Raw genomic sequence first — 24,701 nt, forward strand, 5'->3', positions numbered from 1 at the left:
TATCTATGTATTCACCGTAATCTCGTGCTATTTCTCTAGAAAAATGTCATTGTCGTTTCAAAAAAAAGCATAGTAAATTCTATACTATAACGAGTCAAAATAAGCAAATATGTTTATTCCAAAAATTATATTACTATTTAATTTTATATCCCGAAAGAGTAGAAGAAATTCGATTACTGTGGCGGGATCACGGGTGGCCGAGAGGCTAGGCGCTGCTACGGTTTGGCAAAAAACGCGGGTTCGAATCGGTCCTAGTGATCAAATTTTTCTATTCTTTCAAAATTTCTCCACTATATTACTATTTATTTTGTACCTGATAATTTTAAGCCTCTTTATGAATCTTTAAATAACTTCGTGATATTTAAAACTGCAAGTATATTAGATTATTGTTGCGTTTTCCAAGATTTGAACCTATATTTGTTAATATTTATTATGACGCATTGACCTAGTTACAATTTGAAAACTAAAATAGTATTTAATGATTCAGATAAGAAACTAGAACGTGTTGTTTCTTATATACTGAGTGAATACAAAAAACTTAGCTAAATAATATAATATGCTTGTTTTTCTTTTATTTGTGATTACATCACGTTACTAGGCTGAGTGTATTTAAAAAAATATATTATACAGTAGTTCTATTAATTAATAATTCAAGTATGAGGATTATAAAAATTATTGTTATATATACGTAACAAGGAAATAAGAAAACAAGGAAAAAACAAGTTTCCATACAGACGTTCGAAGCATTCAACATCGCAATTGTAAGATTAGCCCATTGTAAGCACAACAACTGCATCCTGCTTCAATCTAATTCAAAGTATCTCACGCCTTTTGTGGTCTTAATATTCGTATTGTTTCTGTTATAACAACGAAATAGTGTAAACTATAGTGAATAAATGTAATGTTGAAACTAACATCGCATCATAATCCACGTGATAAAACAGTAATTTATTGACAAAAACCTAACGGCGATATATATTAAAGTCAATATGCAAAAAAGGTTCTACATATAATTTATGTGCTCGGAACTCAATAAGAGATCTCTTTAAGAGTTCTGGTATCCTTACTGTGCCGTCACAGTAGATATTTAATAACATTTTACACAATAACATCGACTTGCATACAAAAGTAGGTGATAGTTATGACACGAGGAACAGAAATAAAATAGAACTGTTTTCGGCTTAGTAAAGTAAAAAATTCATTTATGGGACAAGGTATACGCTTATACAATAGAATTCCTCATAGTATTAAATCGTTTAGTAGTGCTAAATTCAAAAACTATATTAAAAATGCATTAGTTCAGAGAGCCTACTACAATAGCATTAATGAATATATGGAATTTGACAATCCATGGAATGTCGTCGCTTAAGAACCACAGGTCAGTTCATTGGTATCATCGTTATGTACATGTTACATATTATGTAGAATTAAAATGTAAAACTTATATCTTTGTAGAAAAGCCACTACAGAGTTTCTTGCCGGCTCTTCTCTGTAGAAACTGCCCTCCGAACCGGTTGTAAATGTTATATCTGTGTTATATGACGATTCAAAAGTGCTTCTATAAGAAGTCTAGTTGAATGAATAAATGTTTGAGATTGAATAGATATTCATCTTGGATATTAAAAAGTCTCCTTCATTTCTGAATCTGAATGCTCAGACTCGTTACAACTCAAACTAACGCAAATAAAAACCTACACTCTAACTAGCCATGTGTTTGAAAATCGTCGATAAACTAAGTATGATAAAGAAGTACTAATAGTTAAAGAAGCTAAAAGCTAACAGTTGACTTAAAACACAGCGTATAAAATACTGTATTAATAACGAGAATCTATTATTGTTTAAACAACAGAAACGTGAGACTATGTGGCCATATTTTACCAATTTATTCAAGATAGCGATAGCGATACTACAATAATTTAGTGTTACTAATAGTGATTATGTAGTGACATAGCATAAAACAAATTCGCTTTCACTCCCTATGTCCCTTTGTATGCTTAAATCTTTAAAACTACGCAACGGATTTTGATGGGGGTTTTTATAATATATAGAGTGATTCAAGAGGAAGGTTTATATGTGTAATAACATCTATTAAACTGCAACGAATTAACGCTTGCGAAGCTGAGGGCAAAAGCTAGTTTAATAAAAATCTATAAGGTCATACTTATCAACGTCCAGTCCACAATGTGATAGAAGAATGATTATATCCACACCCATTTCATTCAATTTCCTTGATTCACGTAAGGTTGCCTCTTTGGGATCCGTAAATTCCACCTCGCCAGCTGACGATAATATCTGAAATATAAAAACATAATTTCAAACAAATAAAAAATACACGTTTACTTGCCAAGATTTACTAAATTCGCTCACTCGCAGTATAGTATACTTGAGATAAATATGAAAACATAATTCTATTTAATAAATCCTGGTGATCCTCATCAGGATAATATGATAAACACATATTTTTTTATTATCACCGTTTCGTGAAAAGTGTTTTTTACATTGAAATTTTTCTGTTTAAATTGGGTTTAAATCGAATCAAAAGGAGTTTTTGAATGCAAATATACAGTTGTAGCATAGTCAAAATGTTTATATGAATATAAATATTACTACAAACATTAACAATAAGAAATTAAGCATACAAAACGCACGATAGGCTAAAAATAAATTATTCATAGAGTTTATATGTGACTAATTTACAATGATGATGAATTAATATCAATGCAACATATTTTCAAATAAAAATTGTAAGCATGATATTTTCTTTATTACTATCTTTTGGCCGCGGTTTCGCACGCATTAAATTCGGAGTAAATCCCCTTTCCCCGCACCTCTTTTTTCGTTGTTATTATACATATAAACCTTCCTCTTGAATCACTGTCTATTAAAAAAAAACATCAAAATCAGTTTCATAATTTTAAAGATCTACGCGTACAAACACATAGACGGCGGAAAGCGACTTTTTTATATTATGTAATGATTAATTAATAATATATATACGACGATGACCTCTATTTTTAGATGGGAAAAGATTTTTACAATCTATTTTTATCGTTTCATATAAGATGCTACAAATAAGTCGAAAAACAAAAAATAATTAATTTAAATATTGTGGAGATGTTTTGTAGAGAAATAATCTCTATATATATAAAAATTTCCTATCACAATGTTTATTACTATACTCTTCCGACATGGGTGGATCGATTCTCATGATATATTATGTGCATATTGGGTAGGAATCGGCCAACATCTACTTTTCATACCCCCAAACGATAAGAGCAATGAAAAACATCGCAGCTAGTTTTATAAATTTATTAAATAGAAATTTAAAGACAAGCTATAACTCTTAAATTTTGGGCATTTACAGACATATAATTTATCTCTTTGTGTGATCAACTGTCAACAATTATAAAAAAAATATTACTTTTTTCACTTAGAAAAACTTGTGCATTTAAACGAAAATCTTCGCGAACCTTCCTAAAGCACCGCTTTTTGCTAGTATATTAATAAATAATAATTTATTATTCATTGTTGCATTATACTAAATAATGTAAGCACGATATTGTTATGTATTAATTACATGTACCTACCTAGATCTTATCAAATTTATTTATAGCTGAAGATCATTGAGATCAATGAGAAAACACAAGGGCCCGAGTGTTATATCTGATAAAGTTCAACAAGGAATTGATATATCGTAATGTATTCTTTTCATTAACCGAGTAGCAGGTTATATGTTTATCCCGGCTATTTACAGCTTTTTAAATACTTATACGACGATGTGATTTTTACTTACAGCGTTGATTGTTAAATAAATTTATAGCTTTATAATATGAGAAACGCCATCTATTGACGCGGGTTGTAATTCCGACTAATAATCCTTTTTTTTCTATTCTTTAAAATTTCTAAACATGGTGTTGTTGTTTTCTGAACCATAATATAATAGCAGTTGTAGCAATTAGAGTCATTTCTTCAAATGAATTTATTCTGATCGGTAGTTATATACTAATAATTATACATACAATAAACAAAATAAAAATCGCAGCAGAAAATATACTTATTTTATGTGACATTATCAGCGTATCTCATTATTAATGATATCTTTAACCTCAGATTATAAAACAAAAACGTTTTAATTTTTAATTTGAGTCAATAACCTGTCTAGCACTTACCTCTATTTACATATCCATACTAATATTATAAAACTGAGGAGTTTGTTTGTTTGTTTGAACGCAATAATCTCAGGAACTACTAGTCCAATTTGGAAAATTATTTCAGTGTTAGATTATTATAGGCCCATTTATTGAGGAAGGCCATAGGCTAAATAGGTAAATATTTGGTTATCTAATGTCTCAAGCGTCTCAATCAATGAATAGGTACCATGGCTTCTTTTAAACACTTTAACGCACAATAAATTATAGACCTATATATATGTATCTATAAATCAACACAAGGGTACGATTCAAAAATATACCAGATTCCGAAATACTACTAAATATGTACATACGAAATTTGATTAAAATTTAAATTATGCAATTAAGTTACAAAAATGTATAAATTTAGCTAGCTGACCCGGCAACCTTTGTTCTGCCTTACTCTTATCATTTAGGGGTATGAAAAATAGATGTTGGCCGATTCTCAGACCTACCCGGAATCCACAAAAATTTTATAAAAATCAGTCCAACCGTTTCGTAGGAGTACGGTAACTAACATTGTGACACGAGAATTTGATATATAAAGATATACCTATCTATATTAGCGGTCAAGTGGAATTGTTTAATTTTGCCCTATTTCTAAAAACAGATCTCGTGTTCCTTCAATAGCGCATTTTGACTAGAACTTTAGCTATACTAGCTAGCTATTGGGATACATCCTGATCAACAAAAATTACCTACCTTAGTAGTCGGTGTGATCAGTCCAATGATACCGATCCTCCTGCCATGCCGTTCCACAACTATGTAGGGCTGATACAGTCCTTGCAAGCTTGGTTCCTTGCTTGTGTCCATGTTCGCTGCTACCACAGGCGCCTTGAGCCCAGATAAAAACGGTGCCAGCCCTGCAGGACCGTCGTCGAACTCATGGTTGCCTATTGCCTGAAAAGTGGCTGATAATTGATAGTTTTTTTTGCATGCTATTGTGTTTCATACTGTGAGTGGGGGAGCGGGACCCTTTTTTTCCTTTTTACCCTTCCCTGTCCTTTCCTTTATTCCTCTCATCAATCCTTTCCTAATCTCTTCCCAATTTAAAGTCGGCAATCCATTTGTAGAGAGGTTAGCTCTGCAATTGACCTTATGCCTCTCCTAATGTTCATGGGCGGTGGTAGCGCTTCCCATCAGGCAACCCACTAGCTCTATTGCTGACTATGGCATAAAAAAGGTGTTGATGGACTTTCATAGTTGATAGGTGATAATGTATAATCGAATCGTACCTTATATGATACTAGCTGCACTCCGCGGTTTCACGCGCGTAAGTCCGTATACCATAGGAATATCGGGATAAAAAGTTGCCTATATGTTATTTCAGTTGTCCAGCGGTCTATGTACCAAATTTCATTCCAATCGGTTCAGTAGTTTTTGCGTGAAAGAGCAACAAACACACACACATACTTACAAACTTTCGTATTTATAATACTAGTAGGATTCAAAGCAAAAGGACCTATCTAAATGCGTTGATTTCATTGTAATTATAAAAAGGAGCTCTCGATTTTACTGAAAGATAAACATTTAATTGCCATAAAAATGCAAAAATAAAATTCTTTAATTTCATGTGATCTAATTTAAAGTTTTAATACTATTGGCACATTTAGTACACACGTAGTTATTTCAGAAGAGACCAAAACGCAAATCAAATAACTTAAAAATATACGTGTACTAACATGAGCATCATGAGGCAGCAGATTCATGAATTCCAAAACGATTTTCCACTTGAGCAATGTATACCAGTACGTGCCTTGGAAACTGTCACCAGCGTTTAACACTAGTGCATCTGGCTTCTCCTGTTTCAAATGAATTATGTTCTTGTAAAGTCGGGGAAACCCGCCGAGGCAGGATCCATTGTTGAAACGGCACGTTGGAGTTTCGACGGACGTTTCTTCGAACCTAGGTGGATGTCTCTTAAATTAATAACGATAAAATATGTAATCGTACACCTACTCACACAGCTATAGCAATTATCAATAATGTAAACTAACCTATAAAATATGGATGTTTACCTTGAATTCAATGAATTTTTATGACATCATTTTAAAAATCATATTTTATGTGATATAACAAAATCAACTTTTATAAGCTGATGTCTTTTTTTATAAGTTTGTTGTTAATTTTATGATAAGACATACTTAGGATAGCCGTAGCTTTTTGTATTGGATAGGAAAATGTAATTCAAGCATCAAGTATAACAGTTTTTTTTTTATTCGTGCACTTTTTAATATAAGGTCTTTTTAAGGTCCCAAGGTCCGTTTTATCAGGTATTTGTGAAATTTTATCAATAAAGAATTACAAGATCTTTTTTTAAGATCGTGTGCTTTTTCTTAAATTGTCTTTTAAAGGTCTCAAGGTACTTTATTTCCCCATATGCGAAATAATGAACACAAATGTGTACGTACATAAAATTCGGGCGACCCGTTAAAACCGTTGACATACCAGGGTAGATACATTATATGTACCTATATGTACATAACTCGTCGATTTTTTTTTTTTGTATTTACGCAAAAGCCTTCTATAAACCGCCGGTTTTTTTTTTACTTTTTTTGTCTTTACAATCCATGGACTTGGCCGGCTCTTAATTTTTTTTCTAACTAATCTCCTCCACTAATCGAACCACAGACTTATCGTTTCTACGCCCAAGTATTAATTTTATGCTTAAATCTACTATATAAAAATAAGTCGGGTTTTCCTTCCTGACGCTATAACTCCAGAACGCACGAACCGATTTCCACGGTTTTGCATTCGTTGGAAAGGTCTTGGGCGTCGTGAGGTTTATAGCAAAGAAAATTCCGGAAAAATTTCAACAGAAAAGCGGGAAAAACGAAGCCATCTGGTGGCGAAACGGAGTTCGCCGAGTTTGCTAGTAATCTATATCTAATAGAATGATGTCACGGATAATAGTATAAACTAACGACATTCATCTTCAAAAGAGTATTTACTTAATAGAATACGGGGTAACATAAACAAAATAACTTCCTATAACTAAAGCAAAAAAAGAAATAAGGTTCATTTTATGTTAATAAAAAATACTTTTTAAACAAATTTTCAGTACGGAGATTTTTTTTAATTATTTTTATCTGTCATACAGAATTTAAGAATGAAACATTATTCATTGCATTAATGAGTCATTTCCTTTTTATAAACAATGTTATCGAAAGTCGACTTACTTGCAACTATAAATGAAATGAAATCGTAAGGAAATTCAATATTGCAAGGTCACTCCTCTGATTTACATTTTGGTATATTTATTATATCTTATTGGTGTAATGTTTTATTTGTATGCTAATGCCTAAATGAAGTTTGTTAAAATTTGGCATAGGGAGATAATAAATTTAAAGTAGGTACGAAAAATTTTCAACATAAAGATTCTTATAGAATTTAAGATATTTACGCAAAGAAAATTATATTATGAAGGTTCATTTGCGGTTATGTACGTTAACTAAATAAAGCTATGAAGGTTTAATAATTTTGGCGGGAAACTTGAAAACGATCCAAGTTCGTATGAATCGAGCAGAGAACTCTTCTCGCATCTTAGCCATTAGCCAGAAACTTCAATAAATACTTTCAAGTAAAATAATGTCCACCAATATGAACATCTCTTTTTTAAGCCAGTTAATAATACTGTTTACGGAACACTGACCAATACCTACGACACTTCACTTCAAATGTTCTTGACCTATCAAATATCACCGCAATTGCAATATTAACGGTAATAGCTTTGGCATTAAATATGTTAAATAAAGAACATAGCTACTTCAATCAAATGCATCAATTTCAAGAATAACACTTGATCGTCTCTCATTTACCTAAACTGTCTAAATTATATAAGGAAGTTTATTCACCTCAACATTCGGAAGCTGCATTCAAGTCGCAATAATATTTAAAACAAATATTATGTTTGGTCTAATTTTTAAAAATTACGCTATTTCGCGATTATACCGCTGTTTGTTTTAAGCTAATTCTATTTCTAATTTAACCACAGCAACAAAACATCAATAAACATACATATAAAATTGCACAGATATATTATCCTCGACGTACAAATATTAAATAATAATCTCTATAAATAATACAAAATATTTCGTTTCTTTCAAATTTACTAGCTACCTGGCAACCTGCTTTCAGTTTAAAAAATAAAACAAAAATAATGTATTTACGTAAATAAAAGATAAAACAATACCACCTATTAATTGATATTGATTATTATTGAACTATACCTATTTCAGGGGTTATTTTACGAGTCATTAAAACTACGGTTCACTTACCTTGCGTGGAAGTCATTGTAATGAATTATCTTCAGTTCATACAACCCCTCGAAGGGCAGCGCAAATCCATAGCAATAATTAAGCGATAAAATGAAAATAAAACAATTTAAAACGTTCATTTTCACGATACACTATGACATGTTCACAGAGCGGCGCATTCACAGACACTGTCAATTTGACGTTAAACGCCAACAATCAAATTGTATGATCCGAGTTATCTATTGTACACGAAAAAATTATAAGAGGGTCTTCAGAACAATAGGCGTACGTGTAGCGTCACGGTTACTTATAATGATGTCAGCAACTGAGTCAATTTAGTTCATACACTCTTAGTTAATGATCGCCTCCTTGGTACAGTGGGGTTATGGGTTCGACTCCCGGTGGGGACTTACAAAATGAAAATGCCTTGGATTGGTAGGACTCAGTAGATTGATTAATAGTTTCAATGATACTCTGTTTTAGGTAACTCAATATTTAAAATTTTCATAGTAAAATCTAAAAATAATGACTCTAAAAAATAGAGGTGGCATACACAAAATTTAATTTTCACACGAGTAACGGGAAAAGCAATAGTAATTACTGAATAAATATGTTTATGTTAATTGTATACATTTGTTACTAGATATAACCTGTAGATTCTTCATTTCTGAACTCTACATTTAACTTGCGTGGTAATATTAATTTATGAATTTTGAAGATCCAAAAGCGAATCTACAGGAAGTTTTGTGGAATGAATCATTTGAGTTTGAATAAATTTCTCTATTTAAAAGGCTCACTAAAATGTCGTCTCTCTTACGCCTTACCTTATCCCACTCGGAAAAGATATCGCTACGGTCAATAATATATCGTCTGAAATAACTTTATACGTAAATATAATGACATAACAGTAAATTCATGCGTGAGATATTTTATCAATTTATCATTTCTTATAATAGTTTTTCTGATAAAATGAATGCCGGTACGATAGCTTCTTTAATCTATTCCTACTTACTATTAGGATCTATAACCACAAAAAGTATCATTTTCAACGTGAAGGCATACCTTCGAATGTGAACATTGAAAACAGCCGCACCGATTTTGATTAGGATCGTGCAGTTCGACAGACGACTTTTTATTCCGAAAACAAAACTTGCAGGCAAAATTAAACAAAGCCGTAGGCAGAGAACTAGTATAGTATTATTATATAAATTGTTTTGAAACAATGAGCAAATATATTTTGTTATTAGACATAAATTGTCATAGTGTAATCTTAACACCATTAGTTTTAATGACTGATAAAGCTAATAATTAAGCAATTTACATTAAGGCTGTTCAAATAAAACAAGGTAAATATGACTGTGTGATAACATTCATAATCTAGCGGTTTGCCCCGGCTTCGATCGCGGTACATATTAATTTATAGCCTAGCACTCAGAGATCACATACATATTCACAATAAAAGAATTTTTTAAAAAAGGCCAGTAGTTTTGGGGATTTGCGCGTTCAAACAGAAAAACTAACTCTTCAGCTTTATATTATTAGTATAGAAGTATAGATTTAGACACATTGTTAAATATTTGGAGGGACTAAATAGAAGAGAAACTACATAAGAGACAATACAGCGATTTTTGACTTCTAACATGTCAATAAAAAGGGGAATCAAAAGCAGATAGTTTAAGAAATTAAATTCTTAATAAAAATAATGTTGTTATGTGACAATAGTAAAAAAATATATCAATTAAGAAATTACCTTAAGTTATTAAGTTAATAGCTACTTGGTAGTAGAAAGAATAAAAAAAATAATAAAACAATATGTTTTATTTACAAAAATATTATATACAATAAATACTTTTACAGTGGAGGCCAATATAAGGTTACTTCATTATGAGCTGACTCTGGCAACCATTTCAAATATTCCTCTTGTAAATCTGAAAATACAAAGAATCTTAATATTTATGCTACAATAAATACCACCTAGACAACACACACACACACACAGAAAAAATCATCTCGGGAAATAAGAGCTCAATTGAAAAGTGAGCTCTTACGTTGCTTAGAATTGAAACCCAATTTTCAGACGAATGATCAAAAATTATACAACATTTTTACGATTTGTCACTTTATTACTAGGTGTCATGGTTGTAATCAGGTTGAACTTAAAACTCTTTTAAATATTTGTTTGCTTTACTAGAAATCAAAAGTTAATACTTTTTTTTTTCTAGTCGACGAGACGAGATTCAGATTCATTCTTGACGACCCATTATCTAGTTGGTATTGTTGATGGAAGTTTTAATGATATATCAGTTATCACCCCAATATTATCAATTTTATAAACTGCCAGTTTGTTGTCTTATAGTGTTTTGCATAAACTTTTCACTATAACTTTTCTTTCTTTTTATAATAAAAAATATATACATAATTATATAAAATAAATAAACAACAATAAATAAAACTTTATTTCTTTTAATAAATGTTCTAATGTAATTTACTCACAGCTTGAATCCTCCTCCCAGGCCCTCTGTAACTCAGTCCTTGTGCCACAACGTCTAGCAATTAGCGCTTTTAACAGAATCTCGGTTCTAGGCTGCAATTTCGCCCAACTCTTTATCATGGTAGAAGGCGGCGATAACAGTGATGTCGCATATTTCATTAATTTTGGAAACACGGAACCTTCTAGAAGGAATCTGGCGAACCATCTGCAATAGGTTATTGTTTATTTAACTGTATTTAATCAACAGTATTTTAATGCATAAAAAATATTTTAAACATAATTTTGAGAAATCTAAATAAACAAAATATTTATTTTCACACCCTTACACAGTGATTCATAATGAAACAAAAATCATTGTCCTTTAATCGAATATAATACGCAAATGTCCTTTCGAGAATTTAATTTAAGAAAACTACTAACTGTCAAATGTATATGTCACCGTTAGATTGTAAAGAACGTTAGATTACAATCTATCACGAAATCACGAAAACATAGTTGTTTACATTCAACAACTAAGGAAATAACAAACAAATATGGCGTGTGGTCGGGGTGGCGGGGGCACATACCGTTCAATCAATCAGAGCGCGAGTGGACGGAATGCATTCCGTCCTACGCTGGTTCACAATTTGATCGCTTCCCATCGATAGATTACAATCAAGCGAAAAATGATGCGTTAAATTGCAATCATAATGATACGGTTCACAATCTATCGATAGTTTACAATCTTACGGTGACATATATAATAGACTTACATAACGATCATCACATCATGATAATTATAAAAAATAAATAAAACACAATCAAATTGGTAACATCGGTTACAGTCAACTTTTCTTATTATCGTCGTCGCATGTTTTTATTGGCAGCAGTGGTGGCTCAGTGGTGAGAACCTCGGACTCGACGGACAAAATCGATAAGTCGGGGTTCGAGACCGGGCGAGCGTGCAGGAAATAAATTGATTTTTCAATTTATCTGCGCATGTAGATATTATCACCACTGCTCACGGTGAAAACATCGTGAGGAAACCGGCATGTCCAAGAATCAAAAGTTCGACGAAATGTGACATCTGCCAACCCGCACTTGGCCAGCGTGGTGGATTATGGCCTGAACCCTCATAGGAGGCCTGTGTTCCAGCAGTGGGAACCTATATGGGCTGATGATGATGACGATGATGATGTTTTTATTACTATCATGAAATATAATTACCTATATCGTTCAATTTTATCGGGAAAATCGATTTCCACAATAGGCAATTCCCAACCGGCCTTTCCGAATGTTCCCTTGTAATGACACTTCACTCGACCACTCTTCTCATCATATCTTGGCTCTGGGTCCGATAGTGATTCTAAACATAAATACAACTATAAAATCAATTATTCCCTCATTGACATGATATTGTATATAATGTGAAACGTCAAACAACTGAATAAAAATGTTCATTCACATTCCATATTTCTAACTTTCAGTTTTATAACTAAAAATTAGAAAAAGCGAAATGCTTTATTAATGAGACGATTAACAAAAAATCACATTCTTCAGCTTTACAATACCATAGTATAGATTCAATTTTACCAAAACACAACCTACCAAGATTACACAGCTGCGGCACATACACCGGCAGCCACTCCGGCTCGATCGCCGCCACGTTCCTCATCACCATCTTCCTCCTCTCATCGCCGCCGGTCTCATACAGCTCCTGGTACACCACCCACTCGGGTATGGTCTTCCGCAGTATCGACTCGGAGTGGAGATGCACCGGCTCCTCTAGATCGCCGCAGTGGTACGCGTATTTGTACTTGCGTTTGTCCTCACCTGTGGGGTGGGGGGGACAATATAAAGGGAATAAAATAAATATAGTAAACTTATACAAAGTGTAGAAAGTCTATTCTTAAACTAATTAACTGGAAGGTTAAATAATATATTAGACATAAAAAAAAAACCAATAGAACATAAGGGATTAAAATCATGAGACGCTGTTAGAATAAATGCCTGCTAACTTTATAATAAAACCTACTATACCACAGCTTTGGCCTCTATGGTACACTTTACTGTCGGTAAAATACAAACATACAGATGAGGCTAATTAAAGCGTGTTCACTTTTTTCTTCCCTTAGACCAATAGTATATCACTACCCTAAGAAACATTTCCGTATATAATCCTCACCCTCCTTAACCTCGTGCATAGCGATCTTCCTGCCGACCTGGTCCCCGAGACCACTCAGCAGCAGCTGCCGCAGTAGTCTCGCTTGGTTCTCATCAGGCGGCCCCATCTGAGGGTCCACGGTCACATTCACCCCGGACACACTGAGGTTTATCTCGGAGGTCAGCTGCTTTCGTATTTTGCGTATCTCCTTGAGCGCCTATAATTATTAATGTTTTTTAAGTTAGTTGTATAAATAATATTACTATAGGTAATCGTAAACAATCTTTACATATAAACATGCTACAGTATTGGTTTAATTTAATAAAAATACGATTAAATCAGTGTGAAATATAATATTATGTTAGGTTGTTGCTTAAAGTTTATACAATTAAGAAAAATATTTTCTCACGATAAAAAAGGTGCAATACTATCTCTTTACTTATATATATTTCGTTTCTATTAAGCATTAAAGAGACGAAATACTAACAAGTCGCTTTAAAAGTCTTCGTAGTATTTCTGTCACAGTTAAATAAGCTAATTATTTATATTTTTAGGCGCTATTTATAAACTTAGATTTTTATAAATATTTCAAACTAGCTGTTCGCCCGGCTTTACACGTGATACATTTATAGCCTAAGAAAAAGTCACTCAGCGAAATTGCAGCTTTCTATCGATGAAAGAATCTTTGAAATCAGTCCAACCGTAACTGCGTGAAAACGTTACAAACATACATATTGGTGTAGACGAGGCATTTCGTTCTTTACATGAAGAAAACTAAAGTCGTTTTTCGTTTTTATTTACCTTTTCTCTTAGTCCATACTTGGCACAAAACAGCTCCTCTTCTCCCTTTGTATGAGCATACTCAGCAGCTCCCACTGCCCTTAGTAACACTCCCGGATCGCCCAATAAAAGGCTATTGCCAGTCGCTGGCCAACAATCTGGCTTTCCACTCATAATCTACAAAAAAGTTGTTGTTTTAATTTTGCAATTTTATACAAAAAAGGGGTTAGTTACTCTAAAAAAAAGAGTAACTGTTAGATTTTATTTACATTTTCTAGTTTCTTTATACACTGCATCAAAAATAAAAATCTATAGATTGTAATTATTATTTAGCGTAAAATATGAATTTTAATACAATTTCTCGACATGCACTAATTAGCTGGATGTACTATGTATGATATAGTAACTAATAAATAAACTTAATTATCGTATTTAAAAACATAAAATGACAAAAAATTCTTTACAATTTCGTAAAGTTGATGAATTACAAAATCTAAACGCAAATCAGGTTACCATGACCTCTTGAAGCGGTAACAACTTCAGTGTGGAAAAAAGACAGCTATATAGATTATAGGTTGTTTAGCGCCATCTCATTCCCACACTGGAATTAGCATTTCTTTAAGACTTTGTAACAACCCGTCTGGATAAATACTAAAAATAAATATTAAATAAAAAAATGTAATCATTACCTCAGGCACAGTGAGTGCAGCTACTAACGCAATACTATATGGCAGCAGGTTCTGCTGATGGCTGAGCGCTAACATTTTACCATAGCGCGGTAAAAGCGGAAATGCTGACACCGCTTTACCAAGTGCCGTCACTTTTAGCACCTAAATATAAAAAACGAGTTGTATCACATCCTACTTATATTATAAATGCGAACGTTTGTAAGGATGTATGTGTGTTTGTTGCTCTTTCACGCAACACGTAGACAGGTGGACAACTGGACTACTCTACTACTAAGTACGGACTTACGCGGGTGAAACCGCAGGGCGTAGCTAGAATGTCAATAAAAAGTATTATAAATTTGATAAAAGAGTTTTATAAAATCCCTACTAGTGTTAACTGCGAAAGAAATTCTGTCTACATAGAAAACTCCACGCCTAAACGACAGTACTGATTTAAATGAAATTTGGTAAAGATATATAGTTTGAGACCCGAGAATAGGATAGCTTTTGCTTTTATACAGGCAATGTCACAAGCAGAAAGCTAGTTAATTTTAATTTCCACATGGATTTATTTTCTGAAATTTTTATTATTAAGTTATCTAGAATCATCTGAGTTGACCAAAGACCTTAAAGTAAACAACAATAATTTTTTTTCCATTTAATTAAAATTTAAAACGTGACTTACGTCCTCGCCTCCTCGACCTTTATTATTTGTTTCATATTTTTCTAGAATGCCTAAAATTTCTAGACGTTTCTCCGCCAATCGCAGTTGCATTCTGTCTGGTGCAGTTGGAAATGGGAAATTCACCACCTAGACCATGTGACAATAATATTTAGACAAATTCAAGTGCTGAATATAGGTTTAGTTAGATCAACCCTAAATAAAACATAATTCATAGTTATTGTCTCAATGTTTAAAAAAAACAACTTATTAAGAGATAATGCATATAAAAATGATGGATATTATATATTCGACATTTAAGTGTACAAAATCAGTCACTCATAGATAATTAAAGCCCTTTGACATACTACCAAAGGGAATATAGATCACATTTACTAATTATACATTTATTATTTCCACAACCACAATATAAGTAGTAGTATAGCAAAGTTGCAGCTTACTAATGGTTAAAGAAAAATAACATTAATTTTTTAAATCGTTCCAGTGGTTTTTGTGTCTTACAAACATACAAAAATACAAGAGTTTCCTGTTAATAACATAATAGTGTGAATGAATTATTCTTAGTTCAATAAAGTTTCGCCCACTACAATAAGGAATTACGTTAGCGAGGGTGCGGCACGTGACGTTACTCACCTTTTTTATGCCCATGCACCTCACCTGCAACAGCAGGCCGTCGACGGCGCGTGACGTCACTCACCTTGTCTATGCCCATACACCTCACTCCAGCAGCAGCTCGTCCACGGCGCATGACGTCACTCAACTTGTCTATACCAATACACCACAACCGCCCGTCGATGGCGCGTAACCTCACTCACCTTGTCTATGGCCATGCACCTCACCTGTAAAAGCAGCCCGTCGACGGCGCGTGACGTGACTCACCTTGTCTATACCCATACACCACACCCGCAGCGGCAGCCCGTCGACGGCGCGTGAAGAGACTCACCTTGTCTATGCCCATGCACCTCATCTGCAGGAGCAGCTCGTCGACGGGGCGGCGGCAGAGGTCGGGCGCGTGGTGCGGCGCGCAGTCGTGCTGGAACACCGCGCTGCTGTAGAGGCGGTAGGCGTGGCCGGCGCCCGTGCGGCCCGCGCGCCCCGCCCGCTGCGCCGCGCTCGCCTGCGACGTCCACACCACGCGCCACGCGCTCGCGCCCGTGCGGTGGTCGTACACTCTGAAATATGTTCAATATTGTACCTATTGTATATGTATGTATTTTATATGTTACATACAACTAGTCGGATTCACACGTGGTACGTTTATCCTCCCCATGTGAACCTTAGGTAGGTTCACATGGGGCAGTCTTCGTTACAGCCTTTTAGGTCATCCACTGTTTGATTTTGACAATTTTGAGCCTGGCTATGATATTCATAAATGTAATTTGATTATTATAAATATACTCACTTCATCTTCTTCTTTCCAGTGTCAACAACATACTTAATGGCTGGAATCGTCAATGATGTTTCCGCAACGTCAGTACTAACTACACACAGTCTCGCTCCAACAGGGGGAGTTTCAAAGACTCGCGCCTGTTTCGATGAACTAAGCATAGAGAATAAAGGCAGGACCCACAGAGGCTGCCGGCAAGATTTTATTTCTGGTGTTAGACTGTCGTCTTCGAAATCTGAATGTAGAATAAATAAGAAGGTAAAAACAGTATGTTTTTTCTATCAAAATAACAAACTAAAACTAGGCTAATCAATAACAATAATCACCAAAATCTGTTCACCCAGTCAAAAATTCTGAGATAACAGAACGAAAAACAAATTCAGTCAAATTGATAACCGCCTCCTTTTTTGATGTCGGTTGAAAAAACAATATAATCATATTCTATTTTTAATACTTAATTAAATGCAGCATGCTAATGAACTAATAATATTTTACTCGGAAATAAAAAAATAACATTCAATGAAAAGCTTGGATACCTGCTGAAAAATTATGCGCCTTTTTAATTTATTTTAGATATATTTATAACTAGCGGTTCACCCCGGCTTCGCCTGTGGTACATATATAGCCTATACCCTTCCTCAATAAATGGGCTATCTAACACTAAAAGAATTGTTCAAATCGAACCAGTAGTTCCTGATATTAGTGCGTTCCAACAAACAAACAAACTCTTCAGCTTTATAATATTAGTATATATATAAAATTCTCGTGTCAGAGTTTTCGTTGCCAAACTCCTCCGAAACGGCTTGACCGATTCCTCTGAAATTTGGTAAGCATATTGGGTAGGTCTGAGAATCGGCCAACATCTATTTTTTATCCCGATATTCCTACGGGATACGGACTTACGCGGGTGAAACCGCGGGGCGCAGCTAGTATTAGTATAGATTAGCTTTCTTAGCCGCGGTTGTACTTCGTGAATTTTCAAAGCAGAATTTTTTAGACTTAATATGCAATGGCACCAACTTCAAATAGATGAGTAAGTAACGATTATAGTAAATATAATACATTTTTTTTTTTCGCTTTTGAATGGTTTTGAAGTTGGTTAAATAAAAAAAAAATTATTAAAAATTTTGGTTGTACACATATATATGGTCTGGTTAATATTTTATTGTATGTATAATTAATGTTCCTTAGTAGTATGGTTAAATAAATACCTGAATCACTCAAATGTCCTTCGCTATCATCATCATTTCCCACTAAATCAGCCTGCCCATCATCTTCAGGTATGTCGTAATCGTCCAAATTGATCTTGGGTAACGTTTTTAATTTATTTTTAGCCTTCTTTCTTGCTTTCCTAGCACGCTTCATTTCTTTTTCTACCTAATTTGTTAGGGCAATAGTTATAAGAAAATATTTTAAACAAAAATTTAAATATATGTTATATCTATGTGTTTATAAAGAAAAAATATATCGCCTTTACAATTTGATAATTTGAAAAAGGTTTAGGCGTGAAGAAATTACAAGAGAAATTACAGAATTTCATTCATATTTATAATATTTAATTGGGATTTACCTCATCATCATCAGATTCAATGTCTTCTGGTTCAGAATCGAGTGCTGTATTGACTTCTGCAGTGGATTTTTTTTTTGCGATTATTTTCGAATAATCGATGTCTTTTCGATATGGAAACGACGCTTTCAATTTGCGCACGAGGTAATTGACCTAAAAAATTATTTAAATTACAGCAATTTGTTCATATTTTTCTTTTCAACAATAAATGTGCTTTGTAACTGCTAGGAACATTACCAATCTTGAATGAAATTAATATATTTCTATACTAAGCACATGAAATTAATGATATCATAAACATATCAAGTTATTTTTAAAACTCGATAAAATTATTCGTAAATAACGCATATTCGTAAATAATTATCATACAATAACTTACTTCTTGTTGACCGGTTACAAATATAAGTATGCCACCTTCCGGCAATCTTGTGTGTATTTTTACCGCCTTTTTATAAGCTTCTTTCAAATAATCACTGTATGTATTCTTATTGAAATGTATTGTAACAGGAAACTGTCTTGAATCAATCTTAAAAAAAGAACAGACAATTAAGCAAATTATTATTATTATTTTTTTTTTCAAAATATCGAAATTAAATTAGTTAATTAATTAAATTAGTCTTTGGGAATACAATATATTTTCCAAAGAGAGATTTCTAAGAAATATATCACATCTAAATGTGCTTACCGTAATCAAAGGCGGCGGTTCCTTAAACAATCTAGTGTTTTCCGTGAAATCTTCCACTCTCAACGTAGCTGACATAATGATAAGCCTCAAAGGGCTACCTCGTTTCCTCCGTAATGGAACTATTCTAGACAATAAGCCAAGTAGAATATCGGTATATACACTTCTTTCATGAGCTTCATCTATGATTACTACTGAATACTTGCTGAGGAGGAAATCTGACTGTATTTCTTTTAAGAGAACACCTGTAATTTGATATGATGAAAGAAAATTAATACGTTTGTATGTAGCAGTGCCAAAAGTATAAATTCATAATATGATATTCATGACACAAAAAAATTAAGATACTTCAAAAAAATTTAATTTTATAGTAGTTTATTTTCATATTGACACAAAGAGCTTTTACTGTAATGATAAAATCTTATCCTAAAAATACATGAAGATGTCTAGGGGTCTATACAGAAAAGTGTAAAATTACATCCCGTAAACAAGTATGACAAAACAAATTGTTTTATTTTCTTTGCGCAACTTAATACTTAATTGACTGTGACTGAAATATCTCTTACTCTTTAAAAAGGAATTATTAACCACTTACCATCAGTCATAAATTTAATCTTTGTATCCCTTGTAACATTTCCTTCAAACCGCATCAAGTAAGAGACCTCTTTGTTACTCAAGCCCAATTCATGAGCGACTCTCGAAGACATGGCTACAGTGGCGACTCTCCTTGGCTCAGTCACAGCAATCATTTGTTTTTCCGCATAACCAGCTTCATACAGAAACTGAGGTATTTGTGTTGTTTTACCGCTACCTACAAAGAGATAACATAAATAGAATGTATTTGTCAAAAATTTCAATAAGTAAGGCTTGACAGTATGATGAAAGCCCAAAAGCTTTCATCATACTGTCAAGCCGTGAATTCCAGCAAAATAACTGCAGAGACACTACTTATTAGGTTTTTTTTTCAAATATACATTATTTACCTATTTTTCACTTAGGAATTACTACTAATAAAAAAAAATCACCTGTTTCTCCAGCAACAATGAGAAACTCATTTTCATTAATGAGCTCCATTATTTTTTGCTCCTCACCCAAAATAGGCAATTTCAACCTTGCTACCTGCACTTTAGGGTCTCTCTTAACATTGATGTGTATAGTTTCATGAGACAGCAGTGGTTTTTTTACTTCCTTAAGCTTTTTATTAGATTTATTGTTCTTTTTATTTTTATTTTTTGTGTCTTTTTCTGCTTCATCTATATTAAGACTCTTAACATCATCATTTATAACAATGCTGTTTTGTTCTTCTTTAATTTCTACTGGATCGGAAATTATTTTTGTATTGCTTTCTTCTAAGATACATTCATGGTCTCCATTTTCAATAGCATCCTCATCAGATTCTGATGTAATTTCTCCGGAAGAATCTTCTAATCCAACAACATTTGGGTCATACTTTGTTTTTTTTACTTTATTGGCATTTTCCATTCTGAGAAGACGTAAACGTTTCTTTGCTCCTGAAAAAATCAATTTGTTTACAATTCATACTTTTTACAGCTTCTGAATATTGCAGGTATTATTGTATTCACACATATATACCAGTTATCCTTACTGTATTGATTTCTCTTTAAGAGTCTTCAATTCTATTAAAAAAATTACATTATTTTTTTACCCAAAATATTCAAATTTATTACCTGCTATACTACTAAATTTTTTGGGTTCTTCTTGCTCTTCATCTTGTCTCTTAACTTTCAAATTTGCAGTTTCTACATCATATTCATTAAGTTTTCTTAGACCAAGGGTTTGGAAAGCAGATATTGTAGTAAGTTGGTCAACTTCTTCTTTAGAAGCTTGCACTTGAGTCAGAGATTCTAATAATGATGCCCTCTAAAATGCATACATATGTGTGAAATTAACTTTAAATAATTAATTGTTAAAGGTTTTACATTTCATTAATACATATGAAAACTATAATATTTGTTCCCTTTTCAAGAACATAACCAAATATGAGCATTATCTTGAAGATGAGAGAGATAATTTATCAAACCGGAAAAGGGGTAATTTTTATATAACAAGGAGTAGAAGCACAGCATAGAAAAGCCCAACATATTTATTGTTTTCCTTATTGTTGTTATTTTTTTCTTTATTATAATATTTCAAAAACATTCTAAAAATACATACATTTTCTTTTTTTTTCTTTTTGTCTATTATTTTTTCCAATCGCTTCCTCTGTGCCTTGGACAAAAACCTAGTTTTTTCCTTCTTCTCTGCTACAATTTTAGTTTTTCTCTTTTTAGATGGCAGAGCCAATAAGTTACTGGGGTCCTCAGCACCATAGCTATTTGTTGCAAACTCTAACTTGATCTGAAATTTTATGAAATCTATCAAGATAAAATATGTTATACTGATGTGAAGAAAACTCATCATGTATTTTTGTCTATGTTAAGAAATATATAAATTATAATAATAAACACCTCTATTGGTATTTATTAATAAATCCAGGACTGATTCTTATAGGCACTCATAATAGGCCCAAAGCTGAGGAGACACAAATTTAAAGTTCCAATAGTTGTTTGTGCATTTTACCTTATCTTGAACAACATTTTTTTTTACACTACATAGCAAGGTACATTTCTTAATCAATATTTAACAAAATCAATAGTTATTGTAAGATAAATCATGAATTGATATGACATTTTTCAAATTTATGCACTTTATTTTAACCTGCAAAAATTGTTTCATTAAAAATTCTTATGTTTATAAAGCCTCAAAATAATATAAGCCTCAAAAGTAGATAATTATCTATTGATTAACATAACACATATTCAACTGGACTACATAACAGTAATCAAATAATTATTGAATGAAATTTATTTAACACATCTACCAATATGCATAAGATAACTTGATCAGTAGAATGTAAGCTAAATAATACATACCTCATTGGTTTGAGAATTATCAACATTGGTTTTAACAACTTGACGTGCTTTAGCGTTATACCTTTTCTTACCCATTGCGAAATTTAAACATTACAACTAAATATTCGGCTGTTTTAAAAACATAAAAATTGCGTTAAAATTCTTAAATCTGTACTTAATTCAGAAGCGAAAACTATTTTGAAAACACGTGCAATTGTTATGACATTTTATGGTGGTTTTTTTCTATAATCATATGTCAGTGTCAATTAAAGCTTTTACATTTTACGTTAGGATTTTTTTTAATCTGTGCGTAAAATTATAAAACAAGACGACTATATAATATTGATAATTTATATTGGTTTTAGGTCTACAGCTTGGAACTTTTTGCCACCATTATATTTTTATTATTAGTTATTAAAGAAAATAAGAATGATAATTTTTTCTTCAATAACCAATCTTTTGTCTATTTATTTCGTTTTCTTTTATTTCTTTACACGGATCATATAAAGGAATTTATACTTATATTTTATATTCCGTGGATCATATAGTCGCTGTAAATATAATAAAGTAATATACCTAAGTCTATGTTTGTTCTTTTTATTTTATTAGATTTACAATACTATTAATATTATAATGTACCTGGCAGCTCGCTTTCAAATGATTTACTCATGCCGTGAGGATGACGGAATTTATAGAAAGCTTGTGTTTTCACAAAAGTTAGTTGTGCCGCTTGTACTATAATATGTGGAAAATAACATAACCTAAACAAATTGATGTCAATTGTCATAACAAAGCGACGTGAGAAAACTAAGTAGTAAGAGGAGAAAAAATAGGATTTATGAAGCAGTTTTTACTTTGCCATAATACAATATATTGCTAATTAATAGAAAACTTTCTAACTGTTATCAGCTATAAATATGCTGAACGAAATATCTCGCAGATGCATTAATATCAGTAAACATGAAGAAACAATTTTGAATTATCACAATTCCGCAATAACATTACGTGGAGATAAACATCTACATATTCTGGAATTGTCCCACAACTTGCAGTGCTTGGACAAGAAAATTAATTTAGTTGAATCATCAATACCTAGTCCAAAAAACAGTGCTTGTGTGGAGTACCTGGCGAACTGTTCAAAAGATGGATTAAAAAACATTGAGCTCGTGGAAATGATAACAAACCCATACTTATGGCCTTACAGTGATCATTTAAACAGGGAATTAACAAATATCATGTCATTTAAATGGTCACCATCTAATGTGATTTTTAATAATCAAAGTGTACTAGCCACATTGAATAGTGTTGGTAACTTAAATTTTTTTGGAAAGCAACGAAAAGTGTGGACGGACCTCTTTGATTTTTCATCAATCATCAAGCAATATCTAGTTTCAGAGGCACTCATACCAGCTACAGTAAATAAACACATGAGCTTTAACAAATTAAAAGGAATTGTTTACTCCATTAGCATCACTACATTTTGTTGGTGTCCTCTAATTAATAAGGACAAATCATGTTTCCTTGCTACTGCTCAGAAAAGTGGGTGCATATATTTTTGGTGCCTCCTATTTCATGATTCAGATTTAAGTGTTAAAAATGTAGGTAAAATACAAACAAGTGATGTGGACATTATGTCCATGGAATGGATACCCTTTGGAAATGATAAGTTTTTGTTTATATATTCAAATATGCTAGGAGAAATTACTGCAAATGTTTGTCAAATACAAGAAGAAAAAATACAGGAAATATCAACCATGTGTATATGGAAGTATAAGGATCGATCCATACCTAAGTATATTACATATATACTAAAGGACAATAAGATAATTCTAATATTTGATAAGCACAGACATTTTATTGCACAAATGTATGATGAGAAATTTAATTTGATATCAGAAGTTGTCAAAATTATTAATGATGAACAAATTACAACTATAACGAAAGCAAACGAGGGGTTGTTTGTGGCAACAATAAATACAAATATATACACAGCAAATATTATATGCAATGGTGATACATTAGATTTGAGTTTTGAACAGATTCACCTGAAAGATTCCTATCTAAACCATGAATTGTATGGCCTGTGCTTTACTGAAAATGATGCTATATGTAATATAGCCCTAATTGACAGAAGTATAAAGTTTAGAAAGGAACAATTAAAACTATATGTTGTATCATTACATTTTGAAGGAGAGAAGGAAATAGACAGTTTAATATTTAAAAACCCATCAAATGAATTAGCTCCAATGTGGGATTGTATAGAGCTAATAAGATATAAATGTATGAAAACCAAGAAATTGCCATCAATTGATTATGCATCCTTCTACAAAGAAGCGGATACAGATATTTACAAAATGAAAGTCTATTTAGTTCTGCTCCAGATGTACAACAGTCTGGAAGGCATATTAAAGAACCTGTCAAAAGGAATTTTGCCAGAAACATCAGTTGCTGTGGTTCAGGATAAAATATTAGCTGCATATGCTTCTAGTCGTATTTATAAAATATATGAAATGTTGAATAATGATTGTGAACTTAGTACTTTAGAATCTGAAAGTTTATTCGGCTGTAGAAATTTTCTTGAACATTACAGTAAAAAATATAAATGTTCACTGACTAATTGTGTTCCCAATGTAGATTTTCAACAAATAGATATACACAATGAGAAATCTAAGCTCAATACTAATAAATATATATGTCAATTCTGTGATGATGTTATAGAAGGGTTCACCTGTAAAAGTAAACATACTAATATGTTTTGTGTATTAACATTAACACCGATAGTTGAAATGGAATATCTAGTGTGTATGCGATGTAATGTAACTGCACGGATAGACCTATATCAATTTGAGCCTAAATGTGTATTTTGTGATGCCTATATGGATTGTTTTCATTTAATTTATTAATCCTCGAAATACGTTGTTTTTTAAATGTTATTATATTTAT

The 24,701-nt window shown here is 32.5% G+C and overlaps 3 protein-coding genes across 3 annotated transcripts in view; 1 reads left to right on the forward strand and 2 right to left on the reverse strand.

The window, feature by feature from the left end:
• The window catches only part of LOC119835080 (apyrase-like), a 15,865-nt gene extending 7,200 nt beyond the window's left edge, over positions 1 to 8,665 (reverse strand). Inside the window, 5 exon segments of the mRNA XM_038359698.1 lie at positions 1 to 35; positions 2,162 to 2,292; positions 4,893 to 5,090; positions 5,873 to 6,095; positions 8,468 to 8,665. The exon segment at positions 1 to 35 is cut by the window's left edge and continues 9 nt beyond it. Coding sequence (XP_038215626.1) covers positions 1 to 35; positions 2,162 to 2,292; positions 4,893 to 5,090; positions 5,873 to 6,095; positions 8,468 to 8,586 — 706 coding nt within the window. The 5' untranslated portion in view covers positions 8,587 to 8,665.
• A 1,584-nt stretch (positions 8,666 to 10,249) lies between these two features.
• Positions 10,250 to 21,995, reverse strand: LOC119834428 (probable ATP-dependent RNA helicase kurz). The gene is made up of 19 exons (XM_038358789.1): positions 21,780 to 21,995; positions 21,022 to 21,204; positions 20,535 to 20,727; positions 19,872 to 20,357; positions 19,442 to 19,657; positions 18,850 to 19,091; positions 18,544 to 18,690; positions 18,168 to 18,317; positions 17,809 to 17,974; positions 16,613 to 16,832; positions 16,154 to 16,382; positions 15,214 to 15,339; positions 14,550 to 14,690; positions 13,882 to 14,037; positions 13,102 to 13,297; positions 12,525 to 12,749; positions 12,144 to 12,282; positions 10,940 to 11,142; positions 10,250 to 10,374 (listed from the first exon to the last, which is right to left on the reverse strand). The coding sequence occupies exons 1-19, from the start codon at positions 21,852 to 21,854 to the stop codon at positions 10,298 to 10,300; spliced, it is 3,570 nt and encodes a 1,189-aa protein (XP_038214717.1). The 5' UTR covers positions 21,855 to 21,995; the 3' UTR covers positions 10,250 to 10,297.
• A 547-nt stretch (positions 21,996 to 22,542) lies between these two features.
• On the forward strand, positions 22,543 to 24,661 carry LOC119835036. Its single transcript, XM_038359632.1, has one exon. It carries the CDS (start codon positions 22,676 to 22,678, stop codon positions 24,659 to 24,661), a length of 1,986 nt encoding a protein of 661 aa, XP_038215560.1. The 5' UTR covers positions 22,543 to 22,675.
• The last annotated feature ends 40 nt before the right edge of the window (positions 24,662 to 24,701 follow it).

The sequence above is a fragment of the Zerene cesonia genome, chromosome 2, assembly GCF_012273895.1.
Source record: "Zerene cesonia ecotype Mississippi chromosome 2, Zerene_cesonia_1.1, whole genome shotgun sequence".
In the NCBI taxonomy this organism is placed as follows: Eukaryota; Metazoa; Arthropoda; class Insecta; order Lepidoptera; family Pieridae; genus Zerene; species Zerene cesonia.